Below are 25,937 nucleotides of genomic sequence, written 5' to 3'. Positions count from 1 at the left end.
ATCGATATAATGTTGACAAAATATTGTTAGGAATGCGTTGACATTTGACACATAATATTACGAGTGATAACTCCTTTCCAAGTCACAAATGACCTTTTGCACTTAATTATTATGGCTATGGCCTTACAGTGCCTCGCTGAAATAAAATGGCACTCTGGTCCAGATCCCTTTAATGTTGTGACAAAACGTTCCCACATTTTTAGCCATACTGTAGGAAGCAGAAATAGAATACAGATATGACATGGCGTACATGGTTTGGAGATTAACAAAAGTGACAATCTTACTGATCCCATGTTATCTACTGTATCCATCTATCTATCTACCATCTTTGGCTCAGAGATTGGCTTCCTGGTATCAACTACTTGTGGTTGTGTCACATATTTTAGTCTCTTGTAAAGGAATATGTTTTTGAAGATGGATCTTACAGGCATCAATCTCTTTTAATGGACATTGAGAATGTTGATATGTGAAATGGTGAAAGTATAATCTCTTTGGTTGTTTAATCAGTTGCTATTTGTGATGGTAAATCATTTATTTAATTGATAGACAAGCTGTTACTACTGTGTGGTAAAGGAGTTAGCCTAGACCACACGTTTTCCATCTCTGATTTGGCGTTTGTGTAAACTGAGGGGTAAACTTAGATACATTATACCGTAGCCATACGTTAGTCCAATTAACTAGGCCCCTGGTCGAGATTGGAATTGTGGGTAGGGCTGTTTGATTTTCTTGATTCAAAGTTTTCATCCGTGGATTTGAAGGCTATTGTTGACTGTGGGCCTATAGGTGTGACTCCATAAAAAAATATATTATTTGCCCAGTGAAACTTCAGAACCAATCAAATGTGTTTGTGAACATGTTTTAACATGACGTGTCTGAATCATTTTTTTAGTGATCCTTGGACTTCTTATTGAATGGCCTTAATCCGCTGCCAAACTTATTTGTTGTAAATTTTGACAATTATCTGCAAAAATAATTTTATTGATTTCCGTGAAGAGGGTGAATTCAGAATTGGAGTCCTAGAGCCCTGTTTCCTATACTTACCAGCCATGTTGTCGGTCGGTAGAGTCCTTTCTCGGCAAGGTGAATTTAGCGCCATGGATTGTGTTGAGAGAAAGGAGCCAACAACATATTTGGTAAATAGGAAGTGGGACAATTCTGAACATACCCTTTAAATTGGCACTTGCCGTCTCTTTTCTGAGGCAAGTCTTATGGATGTTGTTGGTTATGTATGGTTGTGATGATGGGGTTTTAGATATCAGAAACGATGCCTTGATGCCTTTTTGTTGTCTTCCATTTGGGAGACTTTATACTTACAATGTATATAATGAACTGTATTTATAAAGAAACTAAATAAACAACTAAATACATATTATTCTGTTTTTTCCTCATGACTCTATTACAACTGAACGTGATGCTCAGTGTGGCTGTATACAAATATATTATTTGAATATACAATAAAAACCAACCTCTTCTCTTTCAATTGGCTTCAGTGCGTCTAGACTAGAGCAGAGCCATAGAAGACATGACTCTGGACTAGAGTATGCAGATTTGCCTATGTTTGCGAAGACGCTCTCTGATTGGCTAGCCGCGTACAGCGAAGACCCTCTCTGATTGGTTTAGCGCCGAAGGGTCTCTTCCGCATATTCAACAACAATTGATATGTTGTTCCCTAATCCTAACTTTTTTTTTGAACAAATGTTTTTTATTTTCCCTTTTTTAACATAAAACTAGACAAACAATACAGTAACAGTAAAAATCAATGATAAATCACAGGACAATGACAGAAATAATAATAACAATAATGACAGTCCAGTAATTAAATCAAAATAAATGTAGATTAAAAGATATAAAAATAATAAATACAATACATGTGCTCTTGCTCGCTCTTCCCTTCCCCTCCCCTTCCCCTTCCCTCCCCCTCCACCCCCCCCCCCCCCCCCCCAGGACCCCCTCTTGGACTATACATCCACTATTCCATTTAACATCAGAAATTACAAGTTCATATGCTTCCCTTTATCTTCTCCACCACAGCTAACCAGATTGCTATGCTGGCTTCATTAACACCTAAAATTTGTGCAGTAGATGTCTCTAGATAAATCACATCGAGATAGGTAAGAACCCACACCTTCCGGCACATTTTTTTTTTATCCACTTTTTCTCCCATTTTCTATATTTTTCTCCCATCCCAATTTCGTATCATCCAATTCAACCCTCCCCTGTCACGAACGCTGTTTCTTGCCTCCCACAAGCCGGCGGCAATGTGGACTAAGTCATACATAGCACAAGTCCCCTCCGGTACTTGAGGTAACAGCAGTCGCATCTTTTCACCTGCGCAGCTCAATCTCTCAGTTGCGAGGAGTAACGCGTGGGAGGCTCACGCTGCCCCCGACACTTCCTGATTCTACTGCGCAGGCGCACCAACCAACCTGTAGGAGTCGCTGTCCACAACGCCCGATCCCCACCCATCAGTTTCCCACCCCCTAATACGGGCAATGTGTATTAGTATGAACGACCAGCTAAACTGAAAGCAATGTGGAGCGCTGGGCTCGAACAGGCGAGCCCAGCGTCTCCGCATTCGTGGCGAGCGCCTTGCCCACTACGCCACGTAGCCGCCCCTACCTTCCGGCACATTTTATCCGGTTGAATCCAGCGTGACGCTATCAACTTTTTGGCAGCCGTAAGACCGGACAAAATTAGTCTTTTTACATGTACAGAGGTTGATAACTGAGAAACATCATTCAACAACAATACAGAAGGCAGTATAGGTATGGTCAGAGATAAAAATTCTGATAATTGAGTGGTTACTTTTTCCCAGAATATCTTAACAGGAGGGCATTCCCAATACATATGCATAAATGTACCAAGATCACTGTTTAAACATAAGGAGCATCGAGGGTCTTGTCTAAGCCCCATTAGGTGCAAACGTCTAGGAGTCAGGTAAGTCCTATGAACAAAGTTAAGGTTAATCTGTTGGTGATCTGGGTTACGTGATGATAGCCGTACGTTTGCCCAGACTTCATCCCAATCAAAATCTACTTCCAAGTTTGGGATATCCTTCCTCCAAACCAAGTCTAGGGGAAGGATTTCATATGAGGACGTAAGTAAGTGATGATAAAAGTCAGAGACGAAGCCTCTCGATGTCTCCTTTTCATAAAATAATTTGTAAAATCTGTGGTACTCAAGTGGAGTCTTTAATGGGACTCCGTGAGCCTTTAAAGCTGCTCTTAATTGTAGATAGAATAAATGAGTGGAGCTGGTGAGGTTAAATTTGTTAAATATATCTTGATAACTGCAGAAACCATGGTCATCGAAGATATCCCCCAATGTATGTATGCCTTTCTTTTCCCATTTAGGAAATCTGATAGGTTGTTGTGCAATAAGGAGTAAATTGTTATTAAATAGGGGAGAATGACTGTGCCATTTATGGCGGTTTGTACACTTTTTCTGTGTGTCACGCCATATCCGGATCACGTGTAATAAGAGGGCCAAATCTCGAGTTGCATTGCTTAATTGATAAGTTGGTGTACACTATATCCTGCAGTCTATGTGGTGCCACTATGTTCTCCTCTAATGGTCTCCAGGATACAGATGCTTGAGAATCAAACCAGGTGATCAGTGGTCTTAAAGAGAACGCTTTAAAATAATAGTTGAAGTCTGGAAATGCTAAACCCCTGTCGGCTTTATTTCTCTGTGCAGTGGATCTTTTTATTCATGGAGGTTTGTTGTTCCAAATGAATTTATATGCAGCGGAGTGTAATTTTTTCCAGTAACCAACAGGGGGGGTAACGGCAACATCGAGCTGAAAAAGTTAATTCTGGGTAATACATCCATCTTAACTATTGATGCTCGGGCCTGTAATGAGTTTTTTTATTTTGACCATCTGCCGAAGTCATTTGTGATCCTATCTAAGAATCCGGAATAATTATACTTCACCGTTTGGCATATAGTGGGGAATATTTCAACTCCAAGACATCTAAAGTGTTTTACCATGGGTATATTTGCTGGGAGGGCGGTAGCCTTCGCAGTCACATTAAGTGGAAGGAAGGCCAATTTTGGCCAGTTTATCTTAAATCCCGATAGATTGCCAAAATCATCTATTACTTTGAGAAGATGTGGTAGGGTTTTGCATGAACAATAATACATCGTCCGCATATAAGCTAATGTGATGCTGTGTTCCCTTAATTGAGATCGGTGCTATGGACTGGGATTGTCTTATGTACTGTGCCCAAGGCTCTAGGGATAGAGCAAATAGTCCAGGACTAAGAGGACAACCCTGTTTAGACGAGCGCGACACAGGAAAGTGTGGGGAGCAGAATTTACCTCATGGTTAAAATCATGGCAGATGGATCTGTATATAGTACTTTGATCATATTAATGAACCCCTCTCCTAACCCCATCCTTCCAAGTACTGCCCATAAATAAGACCATTCCAACCTGTCAAAGGCCTTCATCGCATCCAAGGATAATACAGCTATAGGAGGCGCGGCATCCTTGCTGGAGTCTATCACATGCAGTAACCGTCTAATATTATCCATGATCAGGCGGCCTCTTATGAAGCCTGTCTGATCAGGGTGAACTAAAGATGTCATATGTTTTTGAAGTCGGATGGCTAGTACCTTAGCGTACAGCTTGAGATCGGTTCCGAGGAGGCTTAAGGGTCTATAACTACCGCATTCGGTGTGGTCTTTATCTTTTTTAAGTAGGATAGATATGAGTGCCATATTGACATCCCTGGAGAAGTTCCCCTGTTTGATTGAGTATAAAATCATATCCAGTAATAGTGGTCCAATTACATCCCAACATGAGAGGTACAGTTTGGGTGGAATGCCATCCCAGCCAGGGGCTTTACCCTTTTGCAATTCAGATATAGCCTCCCTAAGTTCCTCTAGTGTAATAGGTGCATCTAACCGTTTAGCGTCTTCCTTTGAAAGTTTAGGTAAGTTAATTTGATCTAGAAATGTATCCAGTTTATTACGATCGAATATCACTTCTGACTTGTACAGGTTGGAGTAAAACGTACGGAAGGTCTCGTTGATTTTTTTGGGGTCTGTAATAACAAGTCCCTGTTGGTCCTTAATGGCAGGGATATCAGCAAATTGTTCACTGGATCGTATCTTCATAGCTAGTAGGTAACTAGGTTTAGAACCGTGAAAGTAATAATGTTGTCTTGTTCTGCGTATTTGAAATTCAGATTGTTGTCTTAAAATGGAGTTAATCTCCTTTTTCAACACTTTAATTTGAGACTCCAGTTGACACGAGTAGTTGCGTTGTAAAGAGGAGAACAACGAAGAGTGAAGCACTTCCAGCTCTACCAATTTGGATTGACGTTTCTTGCGGAGGTTGGAGGCAAAGACAGTAGTGTTTTCCTTGAAAACCCTTTACCGATCTCCATAACGTTCTGGGGTCTTGTACCGAACACGCATTAATCTGCAGGAATTCACTGAGTTTATTTTTGAATTGTAGATTGAATTCATTGTTTTTCAACAGTGTCGAGTTAAAGCGCCATCTTGGGGCTCGGGATGTCATTCTACTGAATGAGCCCTTTAGGAGTAAATAGTTGTGATCTGACAGTGCAGTGGGCCCCAGTTCAATGTCAAAGCTATCAAATAGTCTAGGGCAGTGGTTCTCAAACTGTGGTACGCGTACCACTAGTGGTACTTGGTGGTACTGCTGGTGGTACTTGAAAACATTTACAAAAAAGCACAAAAAAAACGATTTTTTTTTTTTTTTTTTTTGCAGTCAGGCCACTGAACTTAGAAGCAGGCCAGGCAGGCCAGTGTTTCTGGTTGAGTGAGAGAGAGAGAATGACGGACAATTGCTTGCTGTGTGAGAGAGAGAGAGATAGAGAGAGAATTAAGTACATTTGCTGAAATACAGTTCTTAATTTTCTCACTTGCTAAATCAAATCAAATCAAATGGCTGTGTCTGACAAAAGTTAACAATAAATAATGGTATTAGGAATACATTTGCCTCCTGCGTGAACTGTGCATAGCTGAATAGACTGTATTTTAACGCCGGTCATATGGTGGTACTTGGAGAGCCAGCTACGTTCTCAGGTGGTACTTGGTGTAAAAAGTTTGAGAACCACTGGTCTAGGGTATGCAAAAACATAATCTATTCTAGAAAATGTCCTGTATCTTGCTGAGAAAAAGGAGTACTCTCGCGCCGTTGGATTGAGCGATCGCCACAGATCATTTACTCCTGTATCCTTGGCCCAGGCCTGTAGTGCAGTAGAGGCCTGTTTCTGGTCATAGGATGTGGTGAGATTAGATTTATCAATCGAAGGATCCCAGATGGCATTAAAATCCGCACCAATTATAAATGAATACCCAGGGAGATCTAACATCGCTCTAGTGAGTGAAGCGTCGAAGTTAGCGTCGTAAAGATTAGGAGCGTAAGCCGCTACCAAAGCGATTTTCCTGTTACAGTAATCTATTTTAGCAATAGTTACTCGGCCATTTGCATCAGACCATACGTCCAACAATTTAATATTCAACTTCCGTTTCACTACTATAGCTACACCACAGGATTTAGTGCCAAAAGATGAGTAGCTTATGTTTTGATATATTTTATCCGCCAGCTTAACATTGTCAGCCAATAAAAGGTGCGTTTCACTTAAAAGAGCCACATCAACCTGTTGTCTTTTCATCCATGTAAGCACGCTTTTGCGTTTATGTTGTATATTGAGACCCCCTGTATTCCAAATCAAGATATTTAAATTAGCCATAGTCTAGACAGGTTGCAGTATTCCTGTGTGTAATTCGTCTGGAGTAGCAATTCATAATAGATATATATCCAACTATAAAGGTCCTGTTGAGCGCCGAGCTTGAGCATAATAACAAACATATATGTCCAATGTCCTCTCTCCTGCTGTGCCACGTGTCCTTCCCCCCTCCTTCCTCCTCCCCCTGCCCCTCCCTGTGCATGCAAGAGCGAGAGAGAGCGAGAGGCGGGGCCGGCCGGCCATAGATTGATGGGGGGGGCAGGGCCTGGGACAGAGGCCCAGGCCCTGCCCCCCCCATCAATCTATCGGCCGGCCCCGCCTCTCGCTCTCTCTCTCTCTCGCTCTCTCTCGCTTGCATGCACAGGGAGGGGACACGTGGCACAGCAGGAGAGAGGACATTGGACGAGAGGCCAGGGGGAGGGATTTGCAAGGGTGAGGGACAGGATCTCTGCATGAGGCTAGTTAGGCTTCATTACTTGGATAAAATTGTGAAGTTGATTTATGTGTGTACGCCCTCTGACGTAGATCCTCTCTCTCTCTCTCTCTCTCTCTCTCTCTCTCTCTCTGTCTCTCTCTGTCTCTGTCTCCGTCTTTGCATGTGTGTGTGTGTGTGATTAGTGGTGTTGGAGGTTGTGGCTCACTGCCTTCCATCTATATAAGGCTCAGGCAGATGGGTACATTGCACCACTCCTGAAGACAGTCTATGGTTAGTTTATGGAAGATGGCAGATGTCTTCTAATATGACCTCTTTGACATGCTGACATGGTCTTATTAAATGACTAGCTCTAGTGTCTGACCTGTCAGTCCTCTAGCTCTAGTGTCTGACCTGTCAGATATTCTAGCTCTAGTGTTTGACCTGTCAGTCCTCTAGCTCTAGTGTCTGACCTGTCAGTCCTCTAGCTCTAGTGTCTGACCTGTCGGGTATTCTAGCTCTAGTGTCTGACCTGTCAGTCCTCTAGCTCTAGTGTCTGACCCGTCAGATATTCTAGCTCTAGTGTCTGACCTGTCAGTCCTCTAGCTCTAGTGTCTGACCTGTCAGTCCTCTAGCTCTAGTGTCTGATCTGTCAGTCCTCTAGCTCTAGTGTCTGACCTGTCAGTCCTCTAGCTCTAGTGTCTGACCTGTCAGTCCTCTAGCTCTAGTGTCTGACCTGTCAGATATTCTAGCTCTAGTGTTTGACCTGTCAGACCTCTAGCTCTAGTGTCTGACCTGTCAGTCCTCTAGCTCTAGTGTCTGACCTGTCGGGTATTCTAGCTCTAGTGTCTGACCTGTCAGTCCTCTAGCTCTAGTGTCTGACCTGTCAGGTATTCTAGCTCTAGTGTCTGACCTGTCAGTCCTCTAGCTCTAGTGTCTGACCTGTCAGGTATTCTAGCTCTAGTGTCTGACCTGTCAGATATTATAGCTCTAGTGTCTGACCTGTCTGGTATTCTAACTCTAGTGTCTGAATTGTCAGGTATTCTAGCTCTAGTGTCTGACCTATCAGGTATTATAGTTATATTGTCTGATCTGTCAGATATTATAGTTCTAGTGTCTGACTGTCAGTCCTCTAACTCTAGTGTCTGACCTGTCAGGTATTCTAGCTCTAGTGTCTGACTGTCCTCCCTGTGCACAAGAGAAACAGAGACAGAGAGAGAGAGAGAGAGAGAGAGGGAAGATCTACGTCAGAGGGCGTACACACATAAATCAACTTCACAATTTTATCCATGTAATGAAGCCTTAACTAGCCTCATGCAGAGGTCCTGTCCCTCACCCTTGCAAATCCCTCCCCCTGACCATAGGGTCTAAAACTATCAATTCTACCATTAGTAGATTATCATCAGTGGCTTGGCCACTCTCCCGTTAAATAAAAAGGAGATATAAAAATAAAATATGCCTCAAAGATTAGAGTACATTCACTTAAACCTTATACGAACTTGGCTAAGTTTAAACACATCGTAGAAATAGAAAGGAAAGGCATTGGAACTAAATAAAAGAAGCCTCAAAGAGTAGAGTACATTTACTTAAACCTTAAAAGAACTTGGCTAAGTTTAAACACCTAGAAGAAATAGAAAGGAAAGGCAATGGAACTATTGCAAAAGAAAAGAAGGAGGTTTAAATACGTATATGCAGTACGTCCACCAGGCCAGGGGTGGGCGATGTTCCGCTGTGAAGACTGTTGTTTCCTCCGGAGGTGACCTAAGCCGTGTGTATATTCACAGAACGCATGTTAAAGTTCTAGAATATTCTATTTAATTTTAATAAAAGTGCCCATTAGTCCATCGTATCAGGAGAGGGCGCTGTGCAGCAGCTCGTCTGATATTCTAGTATCTTCTGCAATGTTCCAAATGCACACACACGGGGAAAACATCAAAATAATAATAAAGAATCTCCGGAGGTCTCATTCATGGCCCAACACAATGACTTGCATAAAAATCATAGATCATTAAACCGAGCTAACTTTAATCTACCCAACCTAGATGTAGCAAACCATTCAAATAAAGTATCTAGACGATATCCAGCGTCACATAGTAAACCTATTTATGAATCAAGGTTATCAAAATTTATATGACGCCGTTTGGTGTTTAAGCCATAACGAAGTGTTCAGAAAAAAACCGTATACTATAGCCTATCCTCCCCGCTTAGATGAGGTGTCCTTCTGGTTCTTCAGGAAGGTTTCAGCTTCATCAGGCGAGGAGAAAGAAATCCTCACACCGTCTTTGTTGACGATGGACAGCTTCGCAGGATACCATAATGTAGGTCTGAGACCTTGGCCGTAGAGTAGGGACATCACAGTCTTGTAACGGGACCGTTGTACCACAACTTCGGGGCAGTAATCTTCATAGAAATAGACTGGTTGCCCTTTGTATTTCAGATTACCATTCTTCTTCCGTGCCTCTCAAATAATTTTTTCTTTTATTCCAATTTGACGTAGGCTAGCAATAACTACTCTAGGTTGATCCAATTCAGGTGTTGTAGAGAGGGTCTCCGATCCCAGAATTTCAACTAACACTCCTGCAAACGTAACATTGGGTTGTTCGCAGCTCACTGATTCATCTAGACCTACTATGCGAATATTACTCTGTGTCGGTTGAACCGTCATCTCTTTTTGGATCGTTTTCTCTTTTCTTCTGTGACATCGTGGTTCTTTCAGTCAATATAGTTAGTTGGAAACCTCAGGTGATATATACGTACAGGTTTAAACTAATTGGGGGTATAAAAAGAGGCTTTTAAAGGCAAAATATAAATAACGGGAGCGGAGCTGTTACACACAACAACTACTCCATACTCGAACCGGAACCGGAAGTCCCTAATCCTAACCTTAACCCTAACCATAACCTTAACCCTAACCCTAACTCTAAGCATAACCCTCCAACCGAACAAGGCCACTGGCCCTCCAAATTCCTCAGAGACTCAGCAGCCGCCATCACCCCAGTCATCACACACATAATAAACCTCTCCATAAAACAGGGACACGTCCCCAAGGACTTCAAAATTGCTAGAGTAACACCCCTGCACAAAAAGGGCAGCAAATTAGACCCAGGCAACTACCGCCCTGTTTCTATCCTTACATCCATCTCGAAAGTCATGGAAAAAATAGTATACGAACAGATCGAAAGGTACCTCACGGAAAAAAATCGAATCTACGAATTCCAATCTGGCTTCAGAACATCCCACTCCACTGACACATGCCTTCTCTATTTGAACGACCACATCAAACAAGAGGTGGACGCGGGCAAATACTGCGGCATGGTCATGCTGGACCTACAAAAGGCCTTCGACACTGTCAATCACACCATTCTGATTGACAAGCTAAAAGCAATTGGTTTTGATAGTCTATCAGTGAGCTGGATGCAATCCTACCTGGAGGGGAGAGAACAGATGGTGGAGGTAAACGGTACCCTATCCCCCCCCCCTCACAGTGAGCTGTGGTGTTCCACAAGGAAGCATACTAGGACCGCTATTATTCCTAATTTATGCAAATGACATGTCGTCAGCTTGTGACTGCAACCTGTTACTGTTTGCGGACGACTCAGCCCTGCTGGTCTCTGACAAGAACAAGTTACAGGTTGAAAAGGCCCTCAGCTCGGAACTAGGCAAAATCTGCATATGGCTCGCCGACAACAAACTATCATTACACATGGGCAAAACAGAGTCCATTCTCTTCGGTTCAAATAACAAACTCAGCAAGACCGACGGCTTCTCGGTTACAGTGGGTGACAATATTGTCACAAGGAAAGATGAAATTACCTACCTGGGTTCCATCCTAGAGGCTAATCTTTCCTGTGACAAAATGGCATCCAATGTAATAAAAAAAAGTCAACCAACGAACTCGATTCTTGTACCAGATCTCCTCTCTGGTAAACAAGAATACCCTGAAGACTCTGGCAGGAGCACTCATTCAAGGGTACTACGACTATGCTTGCACCTCATGGTACCAAAGCACCTCAAAGGCACTAAAAAACTAATTACAAACATCTCAAAACAAGCTAGTCAGACTACTGCTTGACCTGACTCCTAGAACCCACCTCACCCCTGCCCACTTTGACAACCTAGGATGGCTTAGACTAGACAACAGAGTACAGCAACTTGCAATGGGCCTGGTCTACAAGATACACTACGCGACCAAGGTACCCATGTACAGTACATGTCAAAATACTTCGCAAAGGTCAGTGAATACCACGATCACAACACCAGAGGGAGCTCCACAAATCATGTTAAACCCAGATTCGGCTCAAACAAGGGACTAAACACGTTTCGCAATTATGCCACATCAATGTGGAACGCCCTACCCAAAGCTGTAAAGGAATGTGAATCACTACCCACCTTCAAAAACACTCTCAAAAAACACCTACGGGAGACTGCAATTCGAAACTGGCCCCTACAAATGTCCTAACCCAGTTGTACAGTAAATTACCAAGTATGGCTTTGTCAGTATTCCAATGTACAGTGTACAGTGTCCCCCCCCCCTACCCAACCCCCCCCCCCCCCCCCCCCCACCTCCAATGTACAGCCCCCCACCCACCCACCCAACCCCACCCCACCTACCCAACCTCCTCCAATGTACAGTTTCTACGTCAAATGTATATACACTCTTTTTCTGGACACTTTTTGTATCACAAACAGTACTGTATTTGCAAATCTGGTATGTACAGATGTAGCAGTACTGTCTATCTGTAAGTTGTGTATGTCATATATGTTATGATGAATTGAAAATGGGGGACCCTGATGTAAACAAGACGAAATACTCAGAAGAAGCTTCTATCCCCAGGCCATCAGGCTGCTCAACGAACAATAAACACTATGCAACAACCATCAAATGCACACACATCCACACGCACACACTCACTTTAAACAAACACACTGCAGCACCCACTCTCCACACTTTAGAACACCTAAAGAAACACACTTTATATTTATATTTATTGGTAAAGGATTTGCACTACAACCCGTACACATTACTGTAAATTGTACCTAAATTGTACCTCATCCCATTTCTGCTTTGCACTATATAGTATTGTATATTAGTACATTGCATAGTATATTGTATATTGTATGGTAACTCAGTTACTTCTATTCTGCATCGAACATTGTACACATGTCTATACTGAACACTGTGACTTCTATTTTTACTATTTTTACATGCTATACTATTTTATTTTATTTCATACTTATCTTGTCTAGCACAGTCTCTGGAGCGTAACAGTAAGAAGCATTTTGTATAAAAGTATTCTGTACTTCTGTATGACAACTATTAAAGAAACTTGAAACTCTCTCTGGTCTGCATCCCCTTAACAATTGTATGTATTGAGCTGTACTGTACTGTACCCATTCTGCAATCTGTTAATAAACTTTTCAATCAATCAATCAATCAATCGGCGCTAAACCAATCAGAGAGGGTCTTCGCTGTACGCAGCTAGCCAATCGGAGAGCGTCTTCGGCTCTTCGCAAACATAGGCTACGGGAAAAAAATCACGCGGAACGGAAGCCATTTATGCATTGAGACGCTCCTGCACGCGCACCGCGTCACCTGCTGCAGCTCGTGCACGCAGCACGAGGGACGCAAACAAATGCTTCCTTTCCCTTCCACGCCCTAGTTGCGGAAATCTTGCGCGAAAATCAATGTTCACTAAATATATATATATACTGAAACAGAGATTTAAACATATATATATATATGTTTAAATCTCTGTTTCAGTTTCGGGTGGGGTGGGGCGTCTCCACTGAAGTCCAGGGTTAGATTCTCGAATTCAACTTCCTGTCTTTTTAACTTTCTGTCGTGCATGTCTATGGCTTGGGGGGAAACATGCACTTAGAATCACCAGAAAGGCTTTCGAAATAGTGAAATGCCATGTTGACCTCAATATCTTCAAAACAAATTATATGAAAATGTTATGAAATGAATGTGATAAAATATGTAATAAAAACGGAGCTCAGCGCATACATTTGATCGTAGAAATCCGTTTGTTTCCCCAATACCAAGATGGCGGCGATATCGTGACGTCAGAGTGTCTTCGAGAACATGTAAGTGAAAATGATGACGAGGGCCGGGCTCGCTGCTGATTGGTCAACCTCACGAAATACGGCGTGGAAAAACAGACGCGCGTGGGGACAATGGTAAAGCTACGTGCGCGCTCCCGCTACTGAGCGACAAGATGGCGGCCCTCGCCGGATCAGGTAAATGATTCAGATAAATAAATGACAACCACAATAATCTATTGTTTAGTATTCAAGTCAATTTATATGTATACTGTATATACGTTCTGAGGCTGGTCATCTGCTTTGCACATATAAGTCACAATTATTAGAAAGCAATATATATAATTCCTACAGTGGATGAATAGGGAGCTAGGCTGATTCGATTATCCCAACGTTAGCTAACAAGCTAAGAGCTAGCTACACAGGGCTTTGTCTAATTCCTGGGAACGGGGCCGTTTTAAGGCAGTTTCGTTGCTATCAATTGAACAGGATGATATACAATCAATATGTAACCTATGTATGCGACGTTGCTGAGCTTGCTAACGTAGCATGAGCGAGTTAGTCGGCAGCAAGCGAACGCGGTAAGTTAACGTTAGCACAACGTTCCAGCTCATATTGTGCAGTGCACCACCGTAACGTTACCCAGCTGCATGTAGGCGTTAGCTCCGCGGACGGCTCGTTACTTAATATAGTTTCCTGTTTCTTTAGTCGGATATTCAAGTCTACCACCACAACACTACACCATCCATACAATATCACCAGGATTCAGCCAACGCATCATCATCTAGCTTTGCCAACGTAGTGCTAATTTAACAACTAGCTACGTACTGTGTTTTTTTCTCGTTATTTTTTTTATTTTAATTTTTATATATACAGATACGCGTTCCTCTTTTTTCCAATATTTTGTTGAGGCCAAGATGGTTCGCTGTCAGTTAGCTATGTGAATGTGTTTGTTTGGCTGGTCCCACCTGGGCGCAAAGCTCAGTTGAACGACGCAAACTTATGTGTCACTGCGGTTGCCAAAAATGATGCAAGGGCATTAAAGAGAGATGCAGAAATGATCAAGGACGAAGAAGACTTGGCATCAAGTCCCTTTTTATTTGAGTGGCATAGCTTTGCTAGAATGGGAGACCAGAACATGGATCCCCAAACCGGTTGGAAGGTGTGTTTTTGTCACGGATCATCATCTGTCAACATTCACACCAACCAAGGGCCATTTTACATTATAAATTGCACGTTACCACCACTTGCTAGGGCAGGAGTCTGCGCAGCTCTTTGGCCTTTTACTGTAGGCTACTAGCTGTTAACGTTACCAGAATCCAATCGTCCTATCAGAAGGTGTCCCTTTGTGTGATTTCTAACAACCTAAGGACCGTGTCCTTTTTCTCTTCCAACAGTCAAGGTTCCACGCAATTTTCGGCTGCTTGAAGAGTTGGAAGAAGGCCAGAAAGGTGTGGGGGACGGAACAGTGAGTTGGGGCCTGGAGGATGATGAGGACATGACCTTAACACGGTGGAGAGGGATGATCATTGGTCCTCCGAGGGTGAGTGCCTGCATTCCCCCCCGCCCCCAAATCAGAGTATGTTTTCTCAGTGGAATCAATCAATCAATGGTACATTGTTCTTAATGCATTGCACAAAATACTAAATATGGGCGTGACAAGTGGTTGGAAAGATTCATTTCCAAAACGTGAATCTACAACTCCGTTACCCGTCCCATCTCTTAACTGACGTCTTTTGTTTGTGATCAACAGACAATCTATGAAAATAGGATGTACAGTCTGAAAATTGAATGTGGGCCCAGATATCCAGATACGCCACCATTTGTCAGATTTGTGACGAAGATAAACTTGAACGGTGTACACAACTCCAACGGCGTGGTGAGTCAACCTGTTTTTCTGGTCCTGTTCCCCCGGGTCCAATCACCAACACCCTGCCAAAACATGCAAAGACAAAAATCTGCAGATGGGCTTTGTAGAAGCTTGAAGCAACAAGGGACTTGTATTGTTGGTATCTTAACAAACAGATTTGATGTTATATGAAATAGGCATACGCTGATACCACTACTAAACTATTACTGCCCAATACAGAGTACCTGTCGGATCTTTTCGTTTTCCTAGAACAGTGTAGAATTAGGTCCTTAGTTGGTGGGTCACAGATTCATGACATGTTACACATGCCTCTCAGTATTGGGTAAATGATATAATAACGATACCCTGTTTTTAACTTGGTAGCAGTGCGTCTCTAAGTTGAAAAAATACAAGTAGATGACCAGACACTTACTCTTTTTGCACAGTAGAGCCTTGTGTCTCTGAACACCTAAGGCAATGGTTCCCAAAGTGCAGGCTGTGGACCCCCAAGGGTCCGTGAGGACTTTCCAGGGGGCCCTTGACAAAAAGAGGAATTGATTTCACTTTTATTTCACACTAGAACAGGGGTGCTCAAACCTCGTTACACGTGGGCCAAGAGCTGAAATGTAATGTGGTTGATGGGCCAAATAATGTGACCGTACATTGATAAATTCCCATGTAACAAACAAGTAAATAATTGTCTTAGATCTAATGTCGGTGTGTCTTTTGGGGCTGCAACAATTATTCAAAATAATTCATTAATTCGATAACATTTTATCTAATGATTTCTGTAATCGAACAGTCTCTCTCTGCTGCATTCAAAACAGCACTGACCATTGAGTGCATTTCTAGCCTCGCAAGCGAAGTGAATCTCGCCGGTCATCACATTGGGCTGTTTTGCAAGGTGTTGCAGTCTGTACGCATCGCAAAGTGGTCACAGACGCACACTTTCAGCACGTCATGTCAGCTTACCCAGAAAGACCTCTTTCGTCAGGTCAGTGTGTGGCACTGGCAACGTTACTGATGGTCATTTTATTCCTCGAATTTTAGATGCGCTCGCCGTAGCACTTCTCCATCCTTGTGTCGTTAGCAGGAAGAATCCAATTCGGTGTACAGAGCCTTAAACCCTGCTAAAGGGAGTGCCCAGGGCAAGCATTGCAAAAACTGAACAGATCTATTTTTATATATATATAACATTCTGTATTGAATTGAATAAAATAAAAATAAAATACAAATACGAATTAAATGCATGAATGTCCTTTTGTTTATAAATGTTATTAATATTTGCGCTGAAAGACTGGACACCGTAAAGTAAATGGAAGATTGCTCCACTTCTACAAGGTCCATTGGTATCTAGGGACATCTATGGATCTCAGGGAATGCATTCCCAGTGTCTGAAATATTGTGTCTGTTACTAGGCTTAAGTAAATTAATTGTAATGAACCAAAGGAATATCAATAAAAAAAAATCATCTTTGACTGTGAATAACACCATGCTAAATTTGACCAGACATGAAAAATTGCCACTGAGCTCATTCAGCACCTTCTTGAGATCACATGTACAAAAAGATCGAAGCAAAGGAATAAAGGGCAGATGATTAACAGGAGGTTTTGTAGATGGTAGATACAGTGCTGAATTCTGCCATCTGGACACATTTTAAATATGATTATAGAATATGCCTATAAATGACCTTATTATGGCCAAGTCACACATCTATGGATTGGGCCAAATCTCCCCTTTCCAATGGTTCAATCTGGATTTAGTATCGCCAGGCGCCCCTGACAGTGCAGCAAAACCATGAATTAAATCTACTCTTAAGTACAGTTACTTTTTTATAATGTAAATTTCTCCGACATTTTTCACAAGATTGCAACGCTGTTTTTTGCTAGACGTTCACAGAAAGGTAGAGAAACTCTATTTTATGGCAACAACGTTCAGGTTTGTTCCACCTGTGAGATATGATCCCGAAAATAAAAAGATCTTCACGCTACAAGTCAGATGATTGACTGAGGCTGGCGTGAGCTGGGAAGTGTATTTTTTATTTTATTTATATATATTTTTTAAAGCCCTGGGTCTCTTCTCTCAAAAGACTGACACACTGTCAATCTCGTACCGGACCGCTCGGGCTTAAGAGGTTAAAAACCTTTTAAAATTATAGATGTTTGAATATTCAAATGAGTATTCGATCGAATATTTCGTTTTGAAAGTAATGGTTAGTTGCAGCCCTAGTGTGTTTGTACCCTGTAATAGTCATGTTTAGTTAAAAGGCTGTACACTAAAATATAATACATTTGCATCAAAATAGACAAAATGGAATGTCCTCTGGAACGCTTTGGTGTGTGTGAAAAGGGGCCCTACTATGCAGAATCATGCAGAAATACTTTTTTTTTTTTTTTTTATATATATATATATATATATATATATATATATATATATATCTCTTCCCCTCATTTTTCCCGATTTTTCTCCCATCCCACCCTTCCTGGTTGTTGCGTACTTTCCCCTACTGTTGGTCCGGGAGACCGGAGACTGTCGCATGCTTTCCTCCGACGCATGTGCAGCCTGGGGCAGGCCAACCTGGCCGCGCAGGTTCTCACCGGGGAGAGTGTAGCGTGTGGGAGGCCACACTATCTCTCCTCAGTTCCAACCCTCGCTGAGCAGGCGCCCCGACCGAACTGTAGGGGTCGCTGTCCACAACGCCCAGGACCCACCCTTCAGCTTTTCCCACCCCCTGATACAGCCAATTGTATCAGTGTGAGAGGCCAGCCAAGCTGATAGCAACGCCGGGAGCTGGATTCGAACAGGCGAATCCTAGTGTCTCCCGGTGTTGGTGACGAACGTAATCTCCGTGCGCCACCTGCCCCCCCGCAGAAATACCTTTAAAAAAAAAATCTAGCACCACTTATCAGAGACATGCCAAGCTTTTTTCAGGAAATTACTTATTCAGCATAGAAGAAAGGATTCAGGCACCCAGAAAAGTGGCAATTTTTCTTTACTTGAACTTGAGGACTGCATACGTTTCTTTGCAAAGCTTATCTTTATACTTCTAGCACATGCATTGAGCCTGGTCTCTTTTGAAAGATAACATTCTGAAGTTACTAATGCAAAGAAGGGAAATCACTTTTAGTGCTAATGAAATAGACTAGAGTAACAGTGGTCTGAACTTGAGTTGAACTTTAATGTTTACACTATACAAAACTGTGCAGTAGTTTGGGTTTAATTTCTATGTAATTCCAGATGATGATTCCAGAAGTTATTATACTGTAAATACACCAGTAATATATTATTCAATATAATAATATTTAGTACTGAGCCTCTCCTCTAGGTCTGTCTCCCTGCAGTCCTAAGTACTGAGCCTCTCCTCTAGGTATGCAGTCCTATAGTACGGAGCCTCTCCTCTTGTCTTCCTGTAGTATTGAGCCTCTCCTCTAGGTCTGCAGTCCTATAGTACTGAGCCTCTCCTCTTGTCTCCCTGCAGTCCTATAGTACTGAGCCTCTCCTCTAGGTCTACAGTCCTATAGTACTGAGCCTCTTGTCTTCCTGCAGTCCTATAGTCATGCATTAAAGCGTTCCGTCTCCAGACGGATTTCAGTCTTTTTTAATTTTTTTTCCGTCAATTTGATTTGGAGTCTGACGGAATTGGCTACCTGGTATAATATGATTTGTAGATGCGTAGGGCATTTTGACCATTCTAACCAATCAAACGTGAGCTTGATGCACACACGCTGCTCACAGTGCCCTCCCCCTCACAGACCTGTCTTGTCACAGACCCGTATCATTTGCACCGAAGATAGCAAGCGTGCAGGTCCTCTTTTAACACCACTGAAGCATTAAACAATGGCCCAGTAAACTATTCACTTTAGTTTACTACACGAGGCGTTTTCTAACGTTATCTAGCTGGCTAGCTGATAGCTCATAACATAATTGAAATTCGTTTTTGAAGCTGTGGCTAACGTTAGCTAGCTACCGATCTTCGGGTGGCTAACGTTACTGTAACTGTAGCTTGCTAATACGGGCTGTCCTGGCTGGCTAACTTTTACTTTGCAATGGAGTGGAGCTAACTAACTGTACAAATCGATGTGATTGGCTGAGACTGTATTTTGTACGGTTGGCTGCCTGGCTGTTGTGGATTTGGGTAGCCAGCTAGCAGCTAACATCAACTTAACGTCAACACTCTGTTGACACTCTGAGCGAGTTTGCCGACAGCAATGTAACAAACAATATGGTCCGTGCGGAACCATTATCCCATGCATTAAAGCGTTCCGTCTCCAGACGGATTTCAGTCTTTTTTAATTTTTTTTCCGTCAATTTGATTTGGAGTCTGACGGAATTGGCTACCTGGTATAATATGATTTGTAGATGCGTAGGGCATTTTGACCATTCTAACCAATCAAACGTGAGCTTGATGCACACACGCTGCTCACAGTGCCCTCCCCCTCACAGACCTGTCTTGTCACAGACCCGTATCATTTGCACCGAAGATAGCAAGCGTGCAGGTCCTCTTTTAACACCACTGAAGCATTAAACAATGGCCCAGTAAACTATTCACTTTAGTTTACTACACGAGGCGTTTTCTAACGTTATCTAGCTGGCTAGCTGATAGCTCATAACATAATTGAAATTCGTTTTTGAAGCTGTGGCTAACGTTAGCTAGCTACCGATCTTCGGGTGGTTAACGTTACTGTAACTGTAGCTTGCTAATACGGGCTGTCCTGGCTGGCTAACTTTTACTTTGCAATGGAGTGGAGCTAACTAACTGTACAAATCGATGTGATTGGCTGAGACTGTATTTTGTACGGTTGGCTGCCTGGCTGTTGTGGATTTGGGTAGCCAGCTAGCAGCTAACATCAACTTAACGTCAACACTCTGTTGACACTCTGAGCGAGTTTGCCGACAGCAATGTAACAAACAATATGGTCCGTGCGGAACCATTATCCCCAACACATAGTTATTAGCTAACGTCAGCATAATAACGTTAATGGAAGGAGTAAGCTGGCCACTAAAAAGAAAACACAGTGTTCTCAGACGAAAAGGATGAGCGGCACCACCCAACAAAAGAAAGTGTCGAGAGGAATGGAAGTTTGAAGATAGCAGTATTTCAAGAGACTGGCCAGGCTACAGTATGATGCAGGGACTGTAGACGGTGGTGAGTTGTTAACTTGTTCCGTGTTCCGCAACTATGTCAAAAAGAAAAACGGAAACAACACATTTGTCATTGTCGTGTTACTTCACAGTACAAATATCAACATCACACAGGTGTATCTATAGACGGTCTCCTCCCCACTGTATATTCTCTCCATGTATGTATCTTTTTTCTCCCACCCACCCTAATGTACAGTCTCCTCCCCATCATAATGTATATAATCTGTTAGGATCTATGGGTAACAGTACTCTATATTTGCATATCGTATATGTCACAAATGTAACATTACTATATACCTGCAATCTTATATTAACCTATATATCCTATATAACCTATATATCTGCAATCATTACTATATACCTGCAATCCTAAACCTATATATCCTATATAACCTATATATCTGCAATCTGTTAAATATTGATTGATTGTTATAACAGATTGCAGAATGGGTACAATACAGCTCAATACAATTGTTAAGGGGGTGCAGACCAGAGAAAGACTTTCCTCTTGTTTACATCAGGGTCCCCCATTTTCAATTCATCATAACATATATGACATACATGACATACAGATAGATAATACTGCTACATCTATACATTTATGATTATGACATACCAGATTTACAAATACAGTATTGTTTGTGAAATACAATAGTCTAAAAAAGAGAGTATATACATTTGATGAAGAAACTGTACATTGGAGGAGGTTGGGTGGAGGGGGAGGGGACTGTACATTGGAGGTGGTTGGGGGGAGGGTTGGGTAGGCGGGGTGGGGGGGTAACTGTACATTGGATTATCGACTAAACCGAAACAAGTAGGCTCCCTTAAAACGCCAACGCTATTAAAAAGAAATACAGTGGAGGTTAAAATAAGAATATGACTTGGCCTGAAAAAAAGTTCAGTCAGGAGATTTTTTTTTGCTTTAATCCCTGCCTATAGTACTGAGCCTCTCCTCTAGGCCTGCAGTCCTATAGTACTGAGCCTCTCTTGTCTTTCTGCAGTCCTATAGTACTGAGCATCTCCTCTTGTCTTCCTATAGTACTGAGCCTCTCTTGTCTTCCTGCAGTCCTATAGTACTGAGCCTCTCCTCTTGTCTTCCTGTAGTACTGAGCCTCTCCGCTGGGTCTGTCTCCCTGTAGTCAGGGCTGTACGTTAACTTCTTTTGCACATAGCACTGGTGCTACAGAGGTTGATAGTTTTGTAGCACAGGCCAAAATCTTGTAGCATGAGTATAAAATGTATCCAAAATCTCAAAACAACCACACAGTTCATCACTTAACTAGGTATGACTGGCAAAGGACACTAATCTTGCATACAGGGCACACAAAATCCAAACCTTAAATGTTTTCAGACTGTCTTCTTTATTTTCCCATAATGGTAAATTGCAGGGACATAACTGTATACAAGACATCAATATGTTACGCTTCAAATTAGCAGTGCAAATTTGTTTAAATTTGTTATACAATCTTGTTTATTGAGTGTGTAAATCACTAATAGAACAAAAACAACTGTGCAGCGCACTTGTAGCCAGGGGAGGAAACTAACTTTTTGGCTTACCAGCCAACTAGCGAGTAACTGATTTTTTTTTACCAGCCAAACTGATTTTTTACCAGCCAAAAATAAATCGCTAATTGTGATAATTACTTCTTTGTATGTCTTCGTCTAAATTGATTTTCAATCATAGTAATAATCACGCCGTGTCTCTACTCTTTAAAACATTAATAACAGTGTCTCTACTCTTCACAATATTAGTATAAAACATATTAACATGAAGGGCGGCTACGTGGCGTAGTGGGCAAGGCGCTCGCCACGAATTGTGCGTTGTGGACAGCGACTCCTACAGGTCGGTTGGTGCGCCTCCGCAGTAGAATCAGGGAGTGTCGGGGGCAGCGTGAGCCTCCCACGCGTTACTCCTCGTCACAGAGATCGAGCTGCGCAGGTGAAAAGATGCGACTGCTGTTACCTCAAGTACCGGAGGGGACTTGTGCTATGTATGACTTAGTCCACATTGCAGCCGGCTTGTGGGAGGCAAGAAACAGCGTTCGTGACAGGGGAGGGTTGAATTGGATGATACGAAATTGGGATGGGAGAAAATATAGAAAATGGGAGAAAAAGTGGATAAAAAAAAAACATATTAACATGAAAGAGGGATCTATTCTGGACTGGGTTGGGCTGAACTGGGCAGTGAAATATGCTGGGTTGGGCAATGAAAGAAAAAAAACCGAAGTATGTTGTGAAGTGTATAGATAGATTGGAAATGTATAGATGTAGCAGTACTGTATGTCGTGTGTCATATATGTTATGATGAATTGAAAATGGGGGACCCTGATGTAAACAAGACAAAAGTCTTTCTCTGGTCTGCATCCCCTTAACAATTGTGTGTATTGAGCCGTACTGTATTGTACCCATTCTGCAATCTGTTAAATATTGATTGATTGTTATTAACAGATTGCAGAATGGGTACAATACAGTACAGCTCAATACACACAATTGTTAAGGGGATGCAGACCAGAGAGAGACTTTCGTCTTGTTTACATCAGGGTCCCCCATTTTCAATTCATCATAACATATATGACACGCATGACATACAGATAGACAATACTGCTACATCTATACATTTATGACATACCAGATTTACAAATACAGTAGCCTATTGTTTGTGATACAAAAATAGTCTAAAAAGAGTATATACATTTGACGAAGAAACTGTACATTGGAGGTGGGATGGGGGGGTTGTAACTGTACATTGGATTATTGACAACCTTACTTGGTCCCAAGAAGAGGGTCTCGTGTATTAAATAAAGTTTTCATTCATTCATTCACTCTGGATCTTGTAAATCCAGTAGCAATACACACAATTGTTAAGGGGATGCAGGCCAGAGAAAGGCGTTTGTCTTGTTTACATCATCAGGGTTCCCCATTTTCAATTCATAGTGACACTTATGACATACACAACATACATGACATCTATGACATTTATGACATGCATGCCTTACAGGTATATAGTAATAGTACTGTTACATTTGTCACATATACGATATGCAAATATACAGTACTGTTACCCAGAGATCCTAACAGTAAATATATACATATGATGAGGAGGAGACTGTACATTAGGAGGGGGTTGGTGGGTGGGTGGTAAAAAAGATATACAAACGGTGGGGAGGAGACTGTCCATTGTTGTTGTACCATAATTGTGAAACGTGTTTAGTCCCTTGTTTGTATGATAACAAGCCGTTTAGTTCATGGTTCAAAGTAATGGGAAAAGGGTGCTATCTCGCCATCAATCAGAAGCTAGCCACAAGACTTGCATTCACGCTCTCCAGCACACAGCCTCCCTGCCTGGCACAACAACCACAACAGTAGGGTCTATAGTCACAGTCAGGACAGTAGGCTCTACAAGTAGGCTCCCTTAAAACGCTAACGCTATTAAAAAAAAATAAAAAATACAGTGGAGGTTAAAATAAGAATATGACTTGGCCAGAAAAAAAGTCAGTCAGGAGATTTTTTTTTGCTTTAATCCCTGGAAAAAGGTTAGCGTAGAGCCCTGCCTCTCCTCTGGGTCTGTCTTCCTGTAGTCCTAATAGTACTGAGCCTCTCTTGTCTCCCTGTAGTACTGAGCCTCTTGTCTCCCTGTAGTACTGAGCCTCTTGTCTTCCTATAGTACTGAGCCTCTCCTCTTGTCTCCCTATAGTACTGAGCCTCTCCTCTTGTCTCCCTGTAGTACTGAGCCTCTCCTCTTGTCTCCCTGTAGTACTGAGCCTCTCCTCTTGTCTCCCTGTAGTACTGAGCCTCTCCTCTTGTCTCCCTGTAGTACTGAGCCTCTCCTCTTGTCTCCCTGTAGTACTGAGCCTCTCCTCTTGTCTCCCTGCAGTACTGAGCCTCTCCTCTTGTCTCCCTGTAGTACTGAGCCTCTTGTCTCCCTGTAGTACTGAGCCTCTCCTCTTGTCTCCCTGTAGTACTGAGCCTCTCTTGTCTCCCTGCTGTCCTATAGTACTGAGCCTCTCCTCTTGTCTCCCTGTAGTACTGAGCCTCTTGTCTCCCTATAGTACTGAGCCTCTCCTCTTGTCTCCCTGTAGTACTGAGCCTCTTGTCTTCCTGTAGTACTGAGCCTCTCCTCTTGTCTCCCTGCTGTCCTATAGTACTGAGCCTCTCTTGTCTCCCTGCAGTCCTATAGTACTGAGCCTCTCCTCTTGTCTCCCTGTAGTACTGAGCCTCTCTTGTCTCCCTGCAGTCCTATAGTACTGAGCCTCTCCTCTTGTCTCCCTGTAGTACTGAGCCTCTTGTCTTCCTGTAGTACTGAGCCTCTCCTCTTGTCTCCCTGCTGTCCTATAGTACTGAGCATCTCCTCTTGTCTCCCTGTAGTACTGAGCCTCTTGTCTTCCTGTAGTACTGAGCCTCTCCTCTTGTCTCCCTGCTGTCCTATAGTACTGAGCCTCTCCTCTTGTCTCCCTGTAGTACTGAGCCTCTTGTCTTCCTGTAGTACTGAGCCTCTCCTCTTGTCTCCCTGTAGTACTGAGCCTCTCTTGTCTCCCTGTAGTACTGAGCCTCTCCTCTTGTCTCCCTGTAGTACTGAGCCTCTCCTCTTGTCTCCCTGTAGTACTGAGCCTCTCCTCTTGTCTCCCTGTAGTACTGAGCCTCTTGTCTCCCTGTAGTACTGAGCCTCTCCTCTTGTCTCCCTGCAGGTTGACACACGAGCAGTGTCCTCACTGTCCAAGTGGCAGAACTCCTACAGCATCCGGGTGGTGCTGCAAGAACTCAGACGACTCATGATGTGCAAGGAGAACATGAAGCTCCCTCAACCACCCGAAGGCCAGATCTACACCAACTGAGCCCCGACGACTCCTTCTTCTCCTTTTCCTATTCCTCCCCCTTCTTTTGTTTGCATTCCCTTCATCCCATCCACCACCGCCACCTTGTGACATCCAGTTGCCTGCCAACACTCGACTGTGCGAACACACACACGGCGACATAATTATACGACAATGACACGCGCGCACACACACACACGCATACATACACTCTCACACATACACTCTCACACATACACAACGCTCATGAAAACCATTCTCAGGCCCCAGTCCCCCCTCCTCTCCCATCACTGGAGTTCTGAGTGGACTGGATGTGACTATTAGGCAGGCGGAGTCCTCAGTCCACACCAGACGTGATCATTCGAAATACTGTACATCTTACTAATCTTTTTTTATTATTATTTGTTATAAATGCAGATTGTACAATAACATAAATAATCTTATTGAGTGTACATGTTTGTGTGTTGCCTTTTTGTAACATTGAGAATAGCCAGTCTTGTCAAACATATTTGTGCATAATTCACCCCCCCCCCCCCCCAAATTATTTGTGGATGCTATTCCATTAGCTACCGAGATTTGCCTTTTCCCTAGTGAAATTGTATCCAAAAATATATATTTAACCTGGCAAATAAACCTGTTGGAATAATGTCAAATATAACGAGAAATGTTAAATTAGACTACGTCTGTTTCAAAAAGTATTTCATGTGCTATGTGCATGCGTACCAATGGCAGTTTGTTGACCAATCCCAGGGTACATGCATGCGAGTGCAGCTTACAGGCAAGGCGCCTATTATAGTAGGGAAAGCTACCCAAGCGGTCACCCAACTGTCACATGGCTTGTTGCTAGGCAACCACAACTATCCGTTCATTCAAGAAAATGTTGTTTGTCCTTTTAGAAGAAAACATTGTATCTATATCAGTGTTTTTCTACTCTATACACACACATAATCACATAAT

The 25,937-nt window shown here is 42.6% G+C and overlaps 1 protein-coding gene across 2 annotated transcripts in view; it reads left to right on the top strand.

The window, feature by feature from the left end:
* The window catches only part of peds1 (plasmanylethanolamine desaturase 1), a 70,068-nt gene extending 44,636 nt beyond the window's left edge, over positions 1-25,432 (top strand). Inside the window, exons 1-4 of one of the 2 annotated variants that reach the window (XM_084333929.1) lie at positions 13,305-13,376; positions 14,576-14,721; positions 14,932-15,057; positions 24,855-25,432. In XM_084333929.1, coding sequence (XP_084190055.1) covers positions 13,355-13,376; positions 14,576-14,721; positions 14,932-15,057; positions 24,855-25,001 — 441 coding nt within the window. In that variant the 5' untranslated portion in view covers positions 13,305-13,354 and the 3' untranslated portion in view covers positions 25,002-25,432. Of the gene's footprint in view, positions 1-13,304; positions 13,377-14,575; positions 14,722-14,931; positions 15,058-24,854 lie in introns of those variants that run through there. The other variant, XM_084333930.1, reaches the window with a different exon arrangement.
* The last annotated feature ends 505 nt before the right edge of the window (positions 25,433-25,937 follow it).

The sequence above is a fragment of the Notolepis coatsorum genome (assembly GCF_963971535.1).
Source record: "Notolepis coatsorum genome assembly, chromosome: 17".
Lineage (NCBI taxonomy): Eukaryota > Metazoa > Chordata > Actinopteri > Aulopiformes > Paralepididae > Notolepis > Notolepis coatsorum.
The sequence above is the reverse complement of the archived record's forward strand: the minus strand, read 5'-3'. Positions and strand labels throughout refer to the sequence as shown.